Consider the following 15,350-nt stretch of genomic DNA (forward strand, 5'->3'; position numbering starts at 1 on the left):
GGATGGTGTGGGTACTGGAGGGGTGTGTGTGTGTGTGTGTGTGTGTGTGTGTGTGTGTGTGTATTTCCAGGGAGAAGTGAATGCAAGTGTGTACATGTGAAGGCCTGAGGTTCTTCCAGTAAGTACCTGTGTGTGTATGAGCACATGCTAAGTGGGTAGACTGCGGCAGTCTCGCAGTGCATGCTGGGATGAGGGAACATCACAGTTTCTTCTTTTCCCTCAGCATTTTCAACCTCACAGCTCTGCATCTGGGTCCAGGCCTTTGGAAAACCAAGGAGCTGGTTTCCTGCCCTGCTCCCAGCTCTAGAGGGGTCCCAACTGCCCCTGTTCCTGAGAGATGGGTCCAGGTGTAGAAGGAGCAAGAAGGCTCTCTCCTCTACATACTACCCATAAAAGTCCAGCCCAGTTATGTAAACAACTGCAGCCTGCCTCAGATGCCCTCAGGCCACGCATTCCCAGCCTCAGTTTCAACTCAGTCCTTAGCTTCCCAAGTCTCCTCCAGGTCTCCCGGGCTCTAGTCTTGCTTCCTGTCATTTACCCTCCATCTCATAGATAACAGCTCTCAGATGCTAAAGTTTACCATAGCATCCTAAATCCCAGTTCTAGGCCCTTTCCTCTATGGCTCCATGGACTTTACTCCTCCCCGCAGGGACCTCATCTTCCCATATACCTCCCACTTGGCTCTTAACCAGGACAGCCTCCTGTCTACAGCACACACACCCTTTCTGCTTGTACTTCCAAGTGTAAGAAGCCTCCCAGATCCTATTCCCTCTAAGATTCACAGTCTGTCTGTGCACTCCAACCCACTCAGGTATAAGGTCCCACACCCCCTCCCAAGTGCACCCCAACTCATCCATCCTGCTCCTGGCCAGACTGTGAGCTTCCTGAGAACCTGCTGGTCTCCTCCTCTCCATCTGTTCCTGGCAGGGAACCCAGTGCAGGGAGGCAGGCAGGGGGCTGCTGGGTGAGGGAAGCAGCATGAAGCCCACACCCCATGCAAGCATTGTGGGAGCCCCACAGGTGGTGAACAGCTTTGAGTAAGCTAAGGAAGTTGAGACAGCAGGGTGGGAGGAAGCCTTGCTGGAGGGCCACCGTGGGTCCCTAGACTGTCATCTCTACTTCTTTCCATCTCCGTCTCTCCACATTTCCCTCTTCAACACCCAAGAGTGCTGGAGGAAGAGAAATTCCCAGAGCATGAAAGATGGCTGAAGGGAGCCCTGGTGACTGACTTGCACAGGGACAGGGGAGGATAGCTGGGTGGTAAGAATGAATCTAAAGTTGACAGGGAGGCAGGAAGGGGAGGAGTGGGTAAAGATGTCCTAACTCTGCTACTTTCTGCTTAGTGACTTTGGCAAAGTCCTCCACCCCTTCTGGGCCCCCTGGTTCATCTGTAAAGGGAAGACTGCATCTCACTGTGGTGAGAACCATGTGTAAAGCAAAAAGCACTCCTTCCCTCAATCCATTCATCTCCTCTGCACAGCTTCCTGGCAGGTGTCAGTCATGCTGGGCTTCCTTTTTTACCCCAGATGTAAGGGCAGCTCAAACCCCACCCAGAATGGATGAAGCAGGAGAATAAAGCCAATTCCACAAATTCTCTAATCAGGGCCTGAAGCGCTCCATGTGTAGACGGTGGAGAAGGGTCTAAGGTTCCCTCCCCTTCCTGACACTGTACTCCTGGACTGTGCTATCTATGGCACAGTTTGCTCCAGGAATGGGACAGTAAGCATGGAGAGTGATGGGACAGACAGAAAAGTGCCACTCTTTTCACCTACCCTGGACATCTTCCTTGGGAAAGTCACCCCCAGAGCTAGCCGCCTGGCCTGAAGGATGGGCTTATGTGCAGGTCATAGACTGTGTTGGTGGTAACTGGTGTGTACCGGCCATGGGAGGATATGCTAGTGAAGATAGGTTGGCGAAGGTCACAGCTGGTCCCTTCTCCCTTCTCTCCAGGTACACTGTGGCCAGCTGAGTGACAGTGAGGAGCAGAGCCTGCAGGTGGTGGAGAAGCATGTGAGTCGGGTAGGACCAATGGTAACACAGGGGCTGCTGAGGGCCCTTGCCAGAGCTTGTAGGAAAGACAACCTGGCCAGAGAGCTGAACAGGCCTGGCTTCTGGTTCCAGCTCGACCACCTTGAGCAAGCCAGTTTCACATCTGAAGATGGGGTAACGCTAGCACTGACTTAGCTGGGTTAGTGATGAGTCAAAAACCCTGAGTGCATAACTGAGGCTCTTTTCTGCTTAAGGTTTCAGGGGTCTGTGATCTTAATCAGGATGGTCTTAGACAGAAAAATCTGACCCTGTTTTGGAAGAGTTTGTGAGCAGGGGCTGGGGAGGGCTATACTTGGCCATGGAAGGAGCAAGGCTATAAAGGCAGTGGGAACTCCTAGGAAGTGGAGGGAGCAGCGGGTTGAATTATTTGGGACCAGAACAGGGGTGGGCAATGGGCACTATGTGGCCCAAGGAGGGATCTGTTTGAGCTAATAAGGAGAGGAGTTGGTAGTGGCACTGGTACAGTGCCACTCTGCCTGCCCTAGGCTCTGGTGGCTCTGCAGAGGGTGCAGGCCCTGCAGCAGCGCAGGCCCGAAGCTGTTCAGAACACTTCAGCGGATGCCTCTGAAGATCAAAAGGATGAGACAGGATACACTGACCATGACCGAAAGATCCTGCAACTGTGTGGTGAGGGCCAAACTTGGGCAGGTCTATAAGACTTGATAGAGTCGATCCTGGAGGGACAGGGACAGGTCTCTAGAGTAGGCAGGACCTGGGAGATGAGGTATACCAGAAGGCAGAACCCAGATAACACTTGGAAAGCACGTGGGTCTTCTGGGAGGTCTTGTGGAGCCTGAGGAGAGGCAGGGGTGGAGCCTGGAAGCAGACCACAGGCAAGGCAGAGTCCTCCCTGATCTGAGTCTTGCCCTTGCAGGGGAACTCTATGATTTGGATGCCACTTCTCTGCAGCTCAAAGTCCTTCAATATGTGAGTCCCTGAGCATCTTCTCCTCCACCCCATCTCTCTCCAAAGACCAACAGACCCTTGAACCTGTCGCCTCAGTTCAGATTGGGACATCCCATCCTCTCTACTTTTCCTCAATCCTGAAAAACCCAGAGAGGCTAGAGGCTGGTCCAGCCCCACCCTCAGCCTGGCTCTGTCTGTCCCCTTACAGCTACAGCAGGAGACACAGGCCACTCACTGCTGCCTCCTGCTAGTGTCGGAGGACAATCTGCAGCTTTCCTGCAAGGTGAGGGTCCAAGTCCACTGTGAGGCAGGGCAACCTGTGTCTGCCTTTCGTCCCACAAACCTGTCTTCATTGCTGGGTCCCACAGGTCATTGGAGATAAAGTGCTGGGAGAAGAGATGAGCTTTCCAGTGAGTTCCACCTCCATTGTCTGCATTGGAACCTGCAGGGACCATGAAGCCCTAGCAGGACTGGGGCTGCCTAGAATGTCTTGGTGGTAGTAGTCCAGAATGTGAGAGCTACTTAGAAGTATTACAAAAGAACGCTGTTTCTCATGATCAGGCTCTAGCAGAGGCAAGCTCTTAGAGGAAGGCTTACATGAGACCAGCTCTCTGGTTGAGTATTTCTAAACACAAACCTGTTAGAATCTCCTGAGATCAGTGAGATTCCTTGGGGTCTGCTCATCACTCTCTAGTCAGGGAAAACCTTCAAGTTCACTATTGGTTACCCAGCCCCCCCCCCCCCCATGCATTTTTCCTCATCTCCTCAGTATCAGCTCCACCCATTCTTTGAGCTGTTCAAAGAGTTTATTGAAACTTTGAGACTTGGAAGGCAAGGATGGGTTGACACGGGGAGAGCTGAGCCAACTGGGTCTCTTTTCACTTTCCAGTTGACCATGGGACGCCTGGGCCAGGTGGTGGAAGACAAGCAGTGTATCCAGTTGAAGGACCTAACTTCTGTAAGCCATGGCCATGCTGAGCCAAGGGAGAGGAAGTGGGAAACCCTTTGCTCAGGCCCCAGTGTCTTTGGAATGGGGTAGCCTAGAAACAGGGAGACAAGACCCAGAGACTTTGTGGCATCCTGTCCTCATGCTGTAGTGGCCTGAAGAGTGTGGTGAGAGCTGGGAAAGAGGTGCACTGCCCCTCCTTACTGTTCCCTCATCTCTGCAGGATGATGTGCAACAGCTGCAAAACATGTTGGGCTGTGAGCTTCAGGCTATGCTATGTGTTCCTGTCATCAGCCGAGCCACTGACCAGGTGGTGGCCCTGGCTTGTGCCTTCAACAAGCTTGGAGGACACTCGTGAGTTTGGGGATGGGGGTGTCATTAAGGAATTGGAGCTGAGAGGCAGGGCAGGGCCAGTCATAATGTGAGAAGGGGCCCAGCAGTGGTAGGCCTCAGTTAATACAAGCTTGCTGACACCCCATCATCTGTTGTTTTGGTGGTTTTTGCCACTGTCCCTCCATGAGGGTGGGGGCATCAGGGAAGAGCAGGTGGACAGCCAGCTCTAGTCTTGGCAAGTCTCTAGTCTGCAGGGGGAGACTAGCCTTGATCTGAGTGACTCTAATCAAAGGGAGATGTGGCTTTGGTTTAAAGAAGCAATAGCTCTCTTGAAACATGTTGGGCTGTGAGCTTCAGGTTATGATATGTGTCCCTGTCATCAGCCAAGCCACTGAGCAGGTGGTGGACCTGGCTTGTGCCTTTAACAAGCTTGGAGGAGATTTGTGAGTTTGAGGGTGGGGTTGTCATGGTGTCATGGCATTAGCCCCAGGTTCTAGGGAGTCTGAAGTGGGAGGATCATGTGAGCCTAGCAGTTCCAGGCCAGCCTGGGCAACATGTTTGTTAAGCCTGCCTCAAACAAACAGAAGCAAGCAGTAGCCCAAGGAGGAGTCACATTTTGGTCTGAGGATAGTAGAGCTTTCCCTTGAGAGGGCTCTGGGCCTGAAAGGATCATGTGTGTAGTCCCGGTGTGAAGAGAGCTCTGTCAGCTGGCAGGCATGAGCTTCATGGTAGCATTCGGGAAAGCAGAAAAGGGCTGGGAATCCCATCTTCCCTGTCCTCTCTGGTGATCCCCAACCCTTCTCCCAGCTTCACAGATGAGGATGAACATGTGATTCAACACTGCTTCCACTACACAGGCACGGTGCTCACCAGCACCTTGGCCTTCCAGAAGGAGCAGAAGCTCAAGTGTGAGTGCCAGGTGAGTGCCTGCCTTGAGCTTTTCCTGAACCAGCTCCAGCCCCAGAAGGCTATCCACAAGGGTGATGCTGAGCCTGTGTGATTTAGGCCAGTGGCAGCCCTGCAGCTAGGTAACCTAGTGACCTGGAAGTCGCTTAAAGAGGGAGGTCAGTAGTTCCCCAGGCTCTAGGCACTGTCTGTGATTGCCCTCTAGTGTCTAACACGGGCACTACCACAACATCTGGGCAGCAAGAGGCAAAGGTAGCAGAAGTCTGAAACTTCCAATTCTTCACTGCCCCCACTCCCCACCCCCCAGCTCTTTCTTTTAGTAGCCAAAGGGTTTCATTAGGCACATCAGTTCCCATCCTGCTCTGGGAGCACTTGGGAAGGGATGAGAACATCCTGAGCCATCTTTATGATCTTCATTTCCTCTTTCCCAGGCTCTTCTCCAAGTGGCAAAGAACCTCTTCACCCACCTGGGTAAGTGATGATCTCCCACACGGGCAGTTTGGGGAGGAGACTTTCACATGGGCAGTTTGGGGAGGAGACATGGAGGACTTGCCTGGCATCCCTCAGATCTCACATGCTTTTCCTTCCCCTTCCCCCAGATGACGTCTCTGTCCTGCTACAGGAGATCATCACAGAGGCCAGAAACCTCAGCAACGCAGAGATGTGAGCAGAAGTGGGGTGGTGTGGGAGGGGAAGCTTTAGCCCTCACCACCGCTGCCTCCTCCCTGTCTTCTTGTCGGACATTTCCTTCTGCCTGGGCTCTTGTTTTAGCCAGGACAGCATTAGCTTCGCTTGCCATGGGTTTCTATGACACATAGTAGAAACTAAAAACAAAACAATACAAAACAAATAAAATGAAAATGGAGGAATACTTGGAAATGGCCAGCCCCTAGGAGAGTGTCTCACTTTAGGACACTTTCCAGGCTCTCAGAAATCGCTATTCTAGTCATAAGTGGTTGGGGAGGTGTCAGGACCCCACGAAACAACCACTTCTCTCCACAGCTGCTCGGTGTTCCTGCTGGATCAGAACGAGCTGGTGGCCAAGGTGTTCGATGGTGGTGTTGTGGACGATGAGGTGAGGGAGTATGGAGGGTGTCCGGGAGTAAGCAAGGCACTTGGGGGGGGAAAGCCACATTTGAAAGCAGGCTAACTTCTTGCTTTCTATTCCATCCCTGTCTGGGCAGAGTTATGAGATCCGCATCCCGGCAGACCAAGGCATCGCGGGCCACGTGGCCACTACCGGCCAGATCCTGAACATCCCAGATGCATACGCCCATCCGCTTTTCTATCGCGGCGTAGATGACAGCACTGGCTTCCGCACGCGCAACATTCTCTGCTTCCCTATCAAGAACGAGAACCAGGGTGCAGACTTGTGGCCGCCAGGGGCGGGGCTGGACAGGGCGTGGCCTTACGGGAAGGTGGTCTTAGTTTCTAGGGTCGGGAGTTGAAGACATTGGGATTGTGGGGTCTTGAGCTTTACTTCCAGGGGAGTTAGAGGAAGGCGGGTCTCACTGGACCACTTCAACAGCAATTCCTGTTTTCTCTCTCTTCCCAGAGGTCATCGGTGTGGCTGAACTAGTGAACAAGATCAATGGGCCATGGTTCAGCAAGTTTGATGAAGACCTGGCCACAGCCTTCTCCATCTACTGTGGCATCAGCATCGCCCACGTGAGGGAGTGCTACTGGGACAGGGAGGGTGTCCGCCTACTCCCCGTATCTGCTGTCTTTGCTCTGGCCTGTCTATGCTCAGGGATCAGATCCCAGTGAGCAGGTGCTGTGCAGCCTGCCATACATGCTGGCTCATGAAAAAGAAAGGAAAAGAAACAAAACAAACCTCAGATAGTTCTGCTGGGCTGGTGGTATGGGCCTGTGATCTCAGAATTTGAGAGGGAGTGAAAGGAGGATGGAGTTCAAAACCTTGCTACATAGCAAATTGGAGGACAGCCTGAGCTACACGAGACACTGTCTCAAACAAAAACCCCAACCCACACATTCAAAGCCCTATTGGTAAGATTCCACCCCTACCCCAGCAACTCCAAACCAATCTACTAGTCAGTATCTTTTTAGCAAACTTTGGGTCTTTCTGTCCATGCTTTAGGCAGCTTTAGCCTGCAAATCCAACCTAGGTTCCCGAGTTAATCCCTCCTTTCTGATCTTCTCCAAGGGCTACCAGGGCTACCAGTTTCACGGACAAAGTGCCTCAGATGTTAAGAAAATAGGGAAGGCCAGTAAGAGAGCTGAGATTCCAGTCGGGGTGGGGCCTGAACATTGGGCTATTGCTAATGGCTTATACTGGGCCCCCAATGGGATAAGAAGGAGAACTTTTGCAATCTGACCCATTTGTACCAGTTCTCGGCATTTTGAGGATGTCACAGCCTTCAGCTCCAGCCCCACCCTTTCCATTTTCTCCCCTCAGTCTCTTCTATACAAAAAGGTGAATGAAGCCCAATACCGCAGCCACCTGGCCAATGAGATGATGATGTATCATATGAAGGTGAGGCTTTCTTGGAGCATCTATACATCTTAGGGTCTGGGACCACCTGTTCCACATGTTTTCTCTGACTCCCAGAATCCTTTGCAACCCAGATGCAGGCTGAACTTGGCTATTGCTGGCTCTTGAGAATGGGAAAACAGACCCACACCAATACCTGGCCTCTGCTCTGCCTAGGGGGCCTCCTCAACTTTCCCATACTCCTCTCCTAAGCTCTTTTTTTTTTTTTTTTTTTTTTTTTTTTTTTTTTTTTTTTTTTTTTTAGCCCAATCTGAAGGCAGCCAACAGGCTTTCACCCAGGAGAAAATTTGGTTCAGACAGCTACCCCCATCCCACATCCAGAGCGTATGCCCTACTTGCAGAATCCCTGAAGGCTAAAAACCTTGCTCAGGGCTTTCCCCTGCCACTCTGGCTGCAGTGGCCATGCATCCCTGCATGATCCTAATTGCTGATACTCCAGTCCCATTACCTGGCCTGTTTCAGAAGAGCTACCTCAAGCCTTAGCTTAGAGTAAATGGCAGTCACTATTCAATGGGCCATCTTCTCTCACCTGTGTCCCAAATTTTAGGAATAAGCACAAAGCAATAGTATGTGGGACTGAGATTAGATCTAGAAGGCTCTCCCTGAGAGAAAAACTGATAGACTTGGAGTCTTCGAAGGGTTAACAGGGTTGGAGTATCACAAATAGGCATTCTTTATCTTTGCCTAGAATTGTCAGTCGTGGATGTAGTCATCTGGGCATAGGCAGGGGACACAGGAAGGTGGGCTGCAGTGCTGTGGTGATCTTTCCAGTCGTATATAGAGCTGGTATCCAACTTGGTGTATGCTGGACAAGGGATCCCACATCTGCATGGGAATTTGATGGGAAGGACAGTGGAGAGGGAAGAGGGCATGTTCTAATATCTGGCTTGTCTGCTTCAGGTCTCTGATGATGAATACACCAAACTTCTCCATGATGGCATCCAACCTGTGGCTGCCATTGACTCCAACTTTGCCAACTTTACCTACACTCCTCGGTCTCTGCCTGAGGATGACACTTCTATGGTGAGCTGGCCCTTCTCAGCCTAGCTGGCACATGGAGGTAGAGGGTAGGAAGTATAGATGTCAGTTAGATGTGCATAAGAACTTCCGGGTTGCCGGGCGGTGGTGGCGCATGCCTTTAATCCCAGCACTTGGGAGGCAGAGGCAAGCGGATTTCTGAGTTCGAGGCCAGCCTGGTCTACAGAGTGAGTTCCAGGACAGCCAGGGCTACACAGAGAAACCCTGTCTCGAAAAACCAAAACAAACAAACAAACAAACAAAACAAAACAAAACAAAAAAAACAAAAAAACCTTCCGGGTGAGGCAGGAACTCCAAGGAAGGCTATGGAGTCTCCTTCAGAGATAGGCTAGGCATGCCTTTTGCCATTATGGGGCCATGGGGTGGCTTGGAGGACAGCAGTGGACTGGATGGTGCTCCAAAGCTGCCCTTGGTATGTGGTCTTGAGGCTTGCAGCACTGCCCATTCCTCTAAGATTATATGCGAGCTTGCTTCCAAGAAGTCTTAGCTCTTGAACCCCTTAAATTTTAGATAGTTCACAGTTTGACGCATGCCCATTCATCTATTTAATTGTTCTTTAGTTTAGGTTTAGAATTTTAAGACTTTAAATTTTGGGTTCTGAGGTTTCAAGAGAGGTGGAGATAGAAGGCACATCTTGATAGTGACAATGTCATTGACATTCTCTCTCTCTCTCTCTCTGTCTCTTTCTCTCTTTGTGTATATATGTGTACTTTATATATGTACTATATGTATATATATGTATATATGTATATATATGTAATATATATACTTTACAGGCCATCCTGAGCATGCTGCAAGATATGAACTTCATCAATAACTACAAAATCGACTGCCCAACTCTGGCCCGGTATGTCCCCAGCACTGCCCTTGGAGCAGAGCCCAGTATCCCCTTCCCATTGTCCTCCAGCCTCAAGTCCACTGCCCCAGGCATTCTTGGGAGGGGGAGGACTGGATTGTGGGGATGGGGAGGGCTCTGTGAATAAGGATCCATTCTCAGACACTGGATCATAAGTAAAGAAAGGGAAGAAAATGTACTGGGCAGTCTGGAGGGCTTCCAGGTGGAGGAGAGGCTGAGGCCCCTCTGCTGCTTTGGCTCCTCCCACAGATTCTGCCTGATGGTGAAGAAAGGCTATCGGGATCCGCCCTACCACAACTGGATGCATGCCTTCTCTGTCTCTCACTTTTGCTACCTGCTCTACAAGAATCTGGAGCTCTCCAACTACCTCGAGTAAGTGGCTGGCTTTCCCACATCTTCCAATAATGAGGCCCCACTTGTGTGGCAAGTCCTTTACCTGGCCACTGTCTACTGGGGGGGGGGGCAATGCTGTACAGTCCCACCTTCCATGCTCAGTCATGGAGAATGATGGACCTGATTCTCCCAGGACTGCCACACTCCAAAGGAGAGCTGCTTTCTGGAACCTTTTGACTGGGTGGCCCCTGGGCATCTCATCTAGCTGTCTGTCCTCTGACGCACGTACCCAGGGAGGAAGCCCTGGTGACATTTCTTTTTTCTGCTCCCCACCTAGGGACATCGAGATCTTTGCGTTGTTTATCTCCTGCATGTGTCACGACCTGGACCACAGAGGCACAAACAACTCCTTCCAGGTGGCCTCGGTGAGAGCCTGCCCTCCTCACAGTGGGGACCCTCTGCCTTGCCCTTCTCAGCCTGAGAAGGAATGGCAGGGAGACCAGCATCTGGGGCGAGAGAAGGGAACAATACCCTCAGTGGGAGGGGCTCACTCTGATCCAGACAGGAGGGTTAACCAGAGCTTTTATGGACTTTTCCAGAAATCTGTGTTGGCTGCTCTCTACAGCTCAGAGGGCTCTGTCATGGAGGTAAATTGCCATCCTGTCCAGCTCCTGTTCTGAATCCCCAAAGCCAGTGGCTTGCAAGCTAGAAAGTTCTCAAACCATGCTCTCTAGCCAGACTGTGGGAGTTCTGCCTCGTGGGCTTCATTTTCCTGAAACAGGCACAGGTTGGGGTGAGACTAGGTCCACTGAGTCAGCCTGAGCCAGGTTTGCAAAACCAGTGGGAACAGGGCAAGCCTGCCCCTCGAACCTGCCCCTTTAGGCCAGAGCCAATTCTAATCCCCTCAGTTTAGCCGTAGATTGTGGGATGGAAGTTGGTATTGAGGGGCACTGGTCTGTTCTCCAATGGCCTCTTGGGTCAGGAACAAGATCCAAGATATCTGAATTTCCTGTGCCTTATGTGGTCTTGATTCAGGGTGTGAGCCACATCTTCAAGGTCACCTTGCCCCAGGCTGTCTCCCACAGCATCCCCTCCAGAGGTTGCCCCTAATAGCATACCCATAGAGATATGCTTGTGCTCACTGTCTCCCGGGAGGTCTGGTGGCAGCCGTAGTGCTGCCCTTTGTCCCTTGGGATAAGCTTGCTCCTCCTCCGAATGACAGCGCTTCACTATCAGGAGACAGGGCCTTGCCCTTGCCTCCTTACTGCCTTCCCTTGTCAGCAAACAAATATCTTCTGCATGAATTAGTGTCCAGGACATCAGGGGATCGTTTCAGAGTTTTCTTCCAGCCTGTGAAGCCTTCCGAGCATACCTTACTGGGTCTCTTTGGGTGACAGCTAAGGGCTCTGAGTCATGGAGCTGGCTGGGGACTTGCCCAGGGCCATAGAGAGCTCAAATAGAGCACTCTCAAAGGGAATAGGGCCCCCGACTCTCCTTTCTATCTGCTTGCTGAGCCTGAGGGCCAGTTCCTGCCTGTCCGTCCTGCCTCTCTGGGAGCCTCTGGTGAGGGGGGCACTTTGACCCAGTGGGACCCGTCTCTCATCTCCCTACAGAGGCACCACTTTGCTCAGGCCATTGCCATCCTCAACACCCATGGCTGCAATATCTTTGACCACTTCTCTCGGAAGGTGATGGGGCCGTGTGGGGGTGTGCTTGGTGGGAGCTGGGAACTGGCTAGGTAGAGGGAGCTGAGATCCCCCCCGGGAGTGGATTGGATGTGTGCACCAGGGACCATGACGGTCCTCCCCTGACACTCTGCAGGACTATCAGCGCATGCTGGACCTGATGAGGGACATCATCTTGGCCACGGACCTGGCACACCACCTCCGCATCTTCAAGGACCTGCAGAAGATGGCTGAAGGTGCCGCACCTCATGCTGGGGAGGGATGGGTGGTTTAGCATGGAGATCTGCCCATCTGAACATCTGAAGTGGCTCCGTCCTGTCCTTAGCCCATTCTTGGGTATGGTGTCCCTCCAGGTAGACCTAGTACTAGCCACCTTCCATTAGGTGAGCTTTGCTTCCCCATGGGGTGCTGTAGACCCACTTTGGGACAGGTTGTGGGACCCTTGTTCTCAGAAGGGACAAAGAACCTGGACCCTCCCACTTGACTCTATTGTCTCCCAACAGTGGGTTATGACCGAACCAACAAGCAGCATCACAGGCTCCTTCTGTGCCTCCTCATGACCTCCTGTGACCTCTCTGACCAGACAAAAGGTTGGAAGACCACCAGAAAGATTGCGGTAAGAACCAGCCCTCTAACCTGAGCAAGTACAAGCTATACCCAGCTCCATGTGCCTCCACGGTAGCCTGAACACCTTTCTGTGCTGAGTTTGGCCTGGTTGTATTTTGGGGAGTCAGAAACACAGAGTGCTTCAGAGCAACTGATGAAATGACCCAGATGTGCACTGAACTCACCCAGGGTTACATAACAAATTAGTGGCTTCTGGCAAGTGGGCAGAATGCAGACATTGTACTGTACCATCTGTTAAGCTAGCGAGGGTAGGCCCTAGGTGGGACTAAGACATCTGGCCTCAGCTTGCCACCATGGGAATGGGCTTTGGTGGACAGATGCCACTTGCAGGAGGTGATGACATTGTTGCCTTCTAGGAGCTGATCTACAAAGAGTTCTTCTCTCAGGGAGACTTGGTATGTGTCAGGTGACCTCGGGATGTCCAGGGTAATGTGTGTGCCAAGGGAGGGGTGTTCCTGACATGAGGCTAGAAGGGTTTGGGTTAGCTGGCTCTACCTGGTACCTGATGAAGGGGCAGGAGGGGTGGGCCTGATGATCTGGTGTCTGTAGGAGAAGGCCATGGGCAACCGACCAATGGAGATGATGGACCGAGAGAAAGCCTACATCCCTGAGCTTCAGATCAGCTTTATGGAGCACATCGCCATGCCTATCTACAAGTGAGCATGTGGGGCACAGCTGGGACCATGCATAGAGAGGGCGGGGCGGCCTGTATCTGCCTCAGTGTTAGTAAGAGGGCTGTCTCTTCATCCTCAGACCCTGGTGGGAAGGGGTCTTCACACCATGCCAGTCCCTAGGCTTCATACCCTTACAGAAGTGCTATGGGGAGGGGGCATCAAATTTCTTGCTGTCTGTGCTCTGTTTTCTGGCTTCTGACCCCATTTCTCCTATCCCCAGGCTGTTACAAGACCTGTTCCCCAAGGCAGCAGAGCTATATGAACGTGTGGCCTCCAACCGTGAGCACTGGACCAAGGTGTCCCATAAGTTCACCATCCGAGGCCTCCCCAGTAACAACTCGCTGGATTTCCTGGATGAGGAATATGAGGTCCCTGATTTGGATGGCACCAGGCCTCCTGTCAATGGCTGCTGCAGCCTCGAGGGCTGAGTGATCCCCTCTAGGGATCCTCCCTGCCTGGCCCTCCTTTCACAACTCTACCAGTCTGTCTGATGCATTGGGAACCAGAGCCATGGGTCCTGGGTTCTAGGCCAGGATGTCCCCTGTGACCCGGCACATGCCACCCTTCCTGGGCTTCATCTTTCTCATCTGCAGAAGGAAAACAAGATTCCCAGTCTCATACAGACTTTGTTCTTCAAGAGCACAGTAGTGACCAGTGGCAGTGGGCTCCCTTCTGCCTCTCTGACTATACCGTGCCCAGTCCTGCCCAAGCTGCTCCATCTCTAAGCCACGTCACAGAACCTTCTGTGACCCCGTTAGAGCCCTGCTAGGACAGTACCCTTGTTTTCCTGGAGGAATCCCAGGTCTCTGGAGACTCCAAGATCCTCATGGAAGAATGAGAGACTAATGAGTAAGCAGAGGGTATAAAACAGTCACCAGCTGGAAGTGGCCATAAAGTGAAGGTGCCCGAGGGTGCCTCTGTGCTTCTGGTAGGATTGGGACCCTTGGAGGATCTGACAGCCAGGCTGCTCAGCGCTCCAGCAAAGAGGATAGGAGTAACGGGCAGGAAGGATCCCCAAGCTGGGAGACAGTCCTGTACACACCCATGCCCTTCAGGCGATGTGACCTGAAGCAAGTTCCTTTCCCTAGCTAGGCAAGACCTGGATCATTAGACAGCCTATTCTCTGTTTAGATCAAAGTCTCCATAGTTTTGTGGAGTCCGTGAGTGGCTGTGGCACGCTCTGCCACCCTAAGGCACAGAGAGCCTAACCTTTCTTTCCTCTGAGTGTATCCCCTTCCTCTGAGCCCCGCTCCCATTCCTGCCACCAGAGAGGGGCCTGGCCTCTCCCAACAGGGCTTCTCTCCTCTTCAAGGCCATATCCACACGTGCCCCCGGGGGCTCAGGAGACTCTCCCAGGGCTGGGCCTCTTGGGTGAGTGGCCATTAGCTTCTCTTCTGTTTTGTTCTGTGTGTGTTGTGGGTGGGGGAGGGGGCCACCTGCCTTACCTACTCTGAGTTGCCTTTAGAGAGATGCGTTTTTTCTAGGACTCTGTGCACCTGTTGTATGTGGTCCCGTGGGCTGAGTGCTTTGTACATGAGAATAAATCTATTTCTTTCTACCAACCCTCCTGCAGGAGGTTGTCTGTGGACTCTGTCTGTACACTAGGTGGAGGGGAAACAGTTGGCACAGGCAAGTGTCCCTAGAAACTCTCTGACTACCAAAGCTTTTACCCTTAGACCCTACTCCCTCTTCTGTGACACCCCTGTTCTGGGGACAGGGTGTGTCATAGGCCTGTTGACATCATTCCTGGCCCACATATGGGGCTAGGGGTTGTTGGCACACAGGATGCTCAGGTATGAAACAGTGAGAAAGTGTATCAGCTGACAGATTGTAGACTAGAGAGAAAGACCTGAGAGTCAGAAGCAACCAGGGAAGCCACTTGGAAGCTACACTTGGCTTCTTCTACACCTCTGCATGCTGGTCTGCCATGGTCATGATACCCAGATGGCCAGCACTTGGGCTTCAGAGCCTCTTTAGCTGTGGGGTTGTCTGGTAACCATATCCTTGTTTCTCCTGAGTGTTGTGGAAGGGGTCCCCATGTGTGTCAGTCTCCATGCCAGATTTGATGATGGGTTGTGTCTGTGGACCTTGCTGGATGAAGAGTGGACCTGAGAGATGCTGGCTTGCAGGACAGTGGCCTGTGGTTGCACAGAGGCCTGGAAAATGCACTGGGAGCTGAGGTTTCTATATCCCATGAATGTCTACTCATCCCTACCCTACCCCTAGCGTGGAGAATGGAGCTCCGGCAGGACTGTCAGGGTGGTCAGGGCAGCTGCCTGAGGATGTCAGGGATGAAGACTAGGACCTGAAGACCAGGACCAGGGACAAGCCTATGTGGGGGAAAGGCTCTCTCTTCATAGAACCTGCAGGCATCCCTTATAAGGTCACACAACACAAAGCCAGCCCCATTAACCTCTTGTAACTGTCCTATCTTTCAGACTTAATGGTTCCAATTGGCATTTTATCCAAACATCACAAGAATCTG

General features: G+C 52.2%; 1 protein-coding gene across 4 annotated transcripts in view; it reads left to right on the plus strand.

Moving 5' to 3' along the window:
- The window catches only part of Pde2a (phosphodiesterase 2A), a 91,104-nt gene extending 76,677 nt beyond the window's left edge, over positions 1-14,427 (plus strand). For all 4 annotated transcript variants that reach the window (XM_076938951.1, XM_034512349.2, XM_076938945.1 and 1 more), the window contains 25 exons: positions 1,951-2,010; positions 2,535-2,676; positions 2,924-2,976; positions 3,164-3,238; positions 3,324-3,365; positions 3,845-3,913; positions 4,125-4,255; positions 5,042-5,153; positions 5,572-5,611; positions 5,740-5,803; positions 6,143-6,215; positions 6,325-6,502; positions 6,696-6,808; positions 7,557-7,634; positions 8,553-8,675; positions 9,467-9,537; positions 9,796-9,918; positions 10,217-10,304; positions 10,479-10,526; positions 11,493-11,567; positions 11,701-11,800; positions 12,068-12,180; positions 12,548-12,586; positions 12,741-12,847; positions 13,086-14,427. In XM_076938951.1, the coding sequence (XP_076795066.1) occupies positions 1,951-2,010; positions 2,535-2,676; positions 2,924-2,976; positions 3,164-3,238; positions 3,324-3,365; positions 3,845-3,913; positions 4,125-4,255; positions 5,042-5,153; positions 5,572-5,611; positions 5,740-5,803; positions 6,143-6,215; positions 6,325-6,502; positions 6,696-6,808; positions 7,557-7,634; positions 8,553-8,675; positions 9,467-9,537; positions 9,796-9,918; positions 10,217-10,304; positions 10,479-10,526; positions 11,493-11,567; positions 11,701-11,800; positions 12,068-12,180; positions 12,548-12,586; positions 12,741-12,847; positions 13,086-13,293 (2,325 nt within the window). In that variant the 3' untranslated portion in view covers positions 13,294-14,427. The remainder of the gene's footprint in view (positions 1-1,950; positions 2,011-2,534; positions 2,677-2,923; positions 2,977-3,163; positions 3,239-3,323; positions 3,366-3,844; positions 3,914-4,124; positions 4,256-5,041; positions 5,154-5,571; positions 5,612-5,739; positions 5,804-6,142; positions 6,216-6,324; positions 6,503-6,695; positions 6,809-7,556; positions 7,635-8,552; positions 8,676-9,466; positions 9,538-9,795; positions 9,919-10,216; positions 10,305-10,478; positions 10,527-11,492; positions 11,568-11,700; positions 11,801-12,067; positions 12,181-12,547; positions 12,587-12,740; positions 12,848-13,085) is intronic.
- Positions 14,428-15,350: the final 923 nt, after the last annotated feature.

Source organism: Arvicanthis niloticus, chromosome 1 (assembly GCF_011762505.2).
Source record: "Arvicanthis niloticus isolate mArvNil1 chromosome 1, mArvNil1.pat.X, whole genome shotgun sequence".
Taxonomy (NCBI): Eukaryota; Metazoa; Chordata; class Mammalia; order Rodentia; family Muridae; genus Arvicanthis; species Arvicanthis niloticus.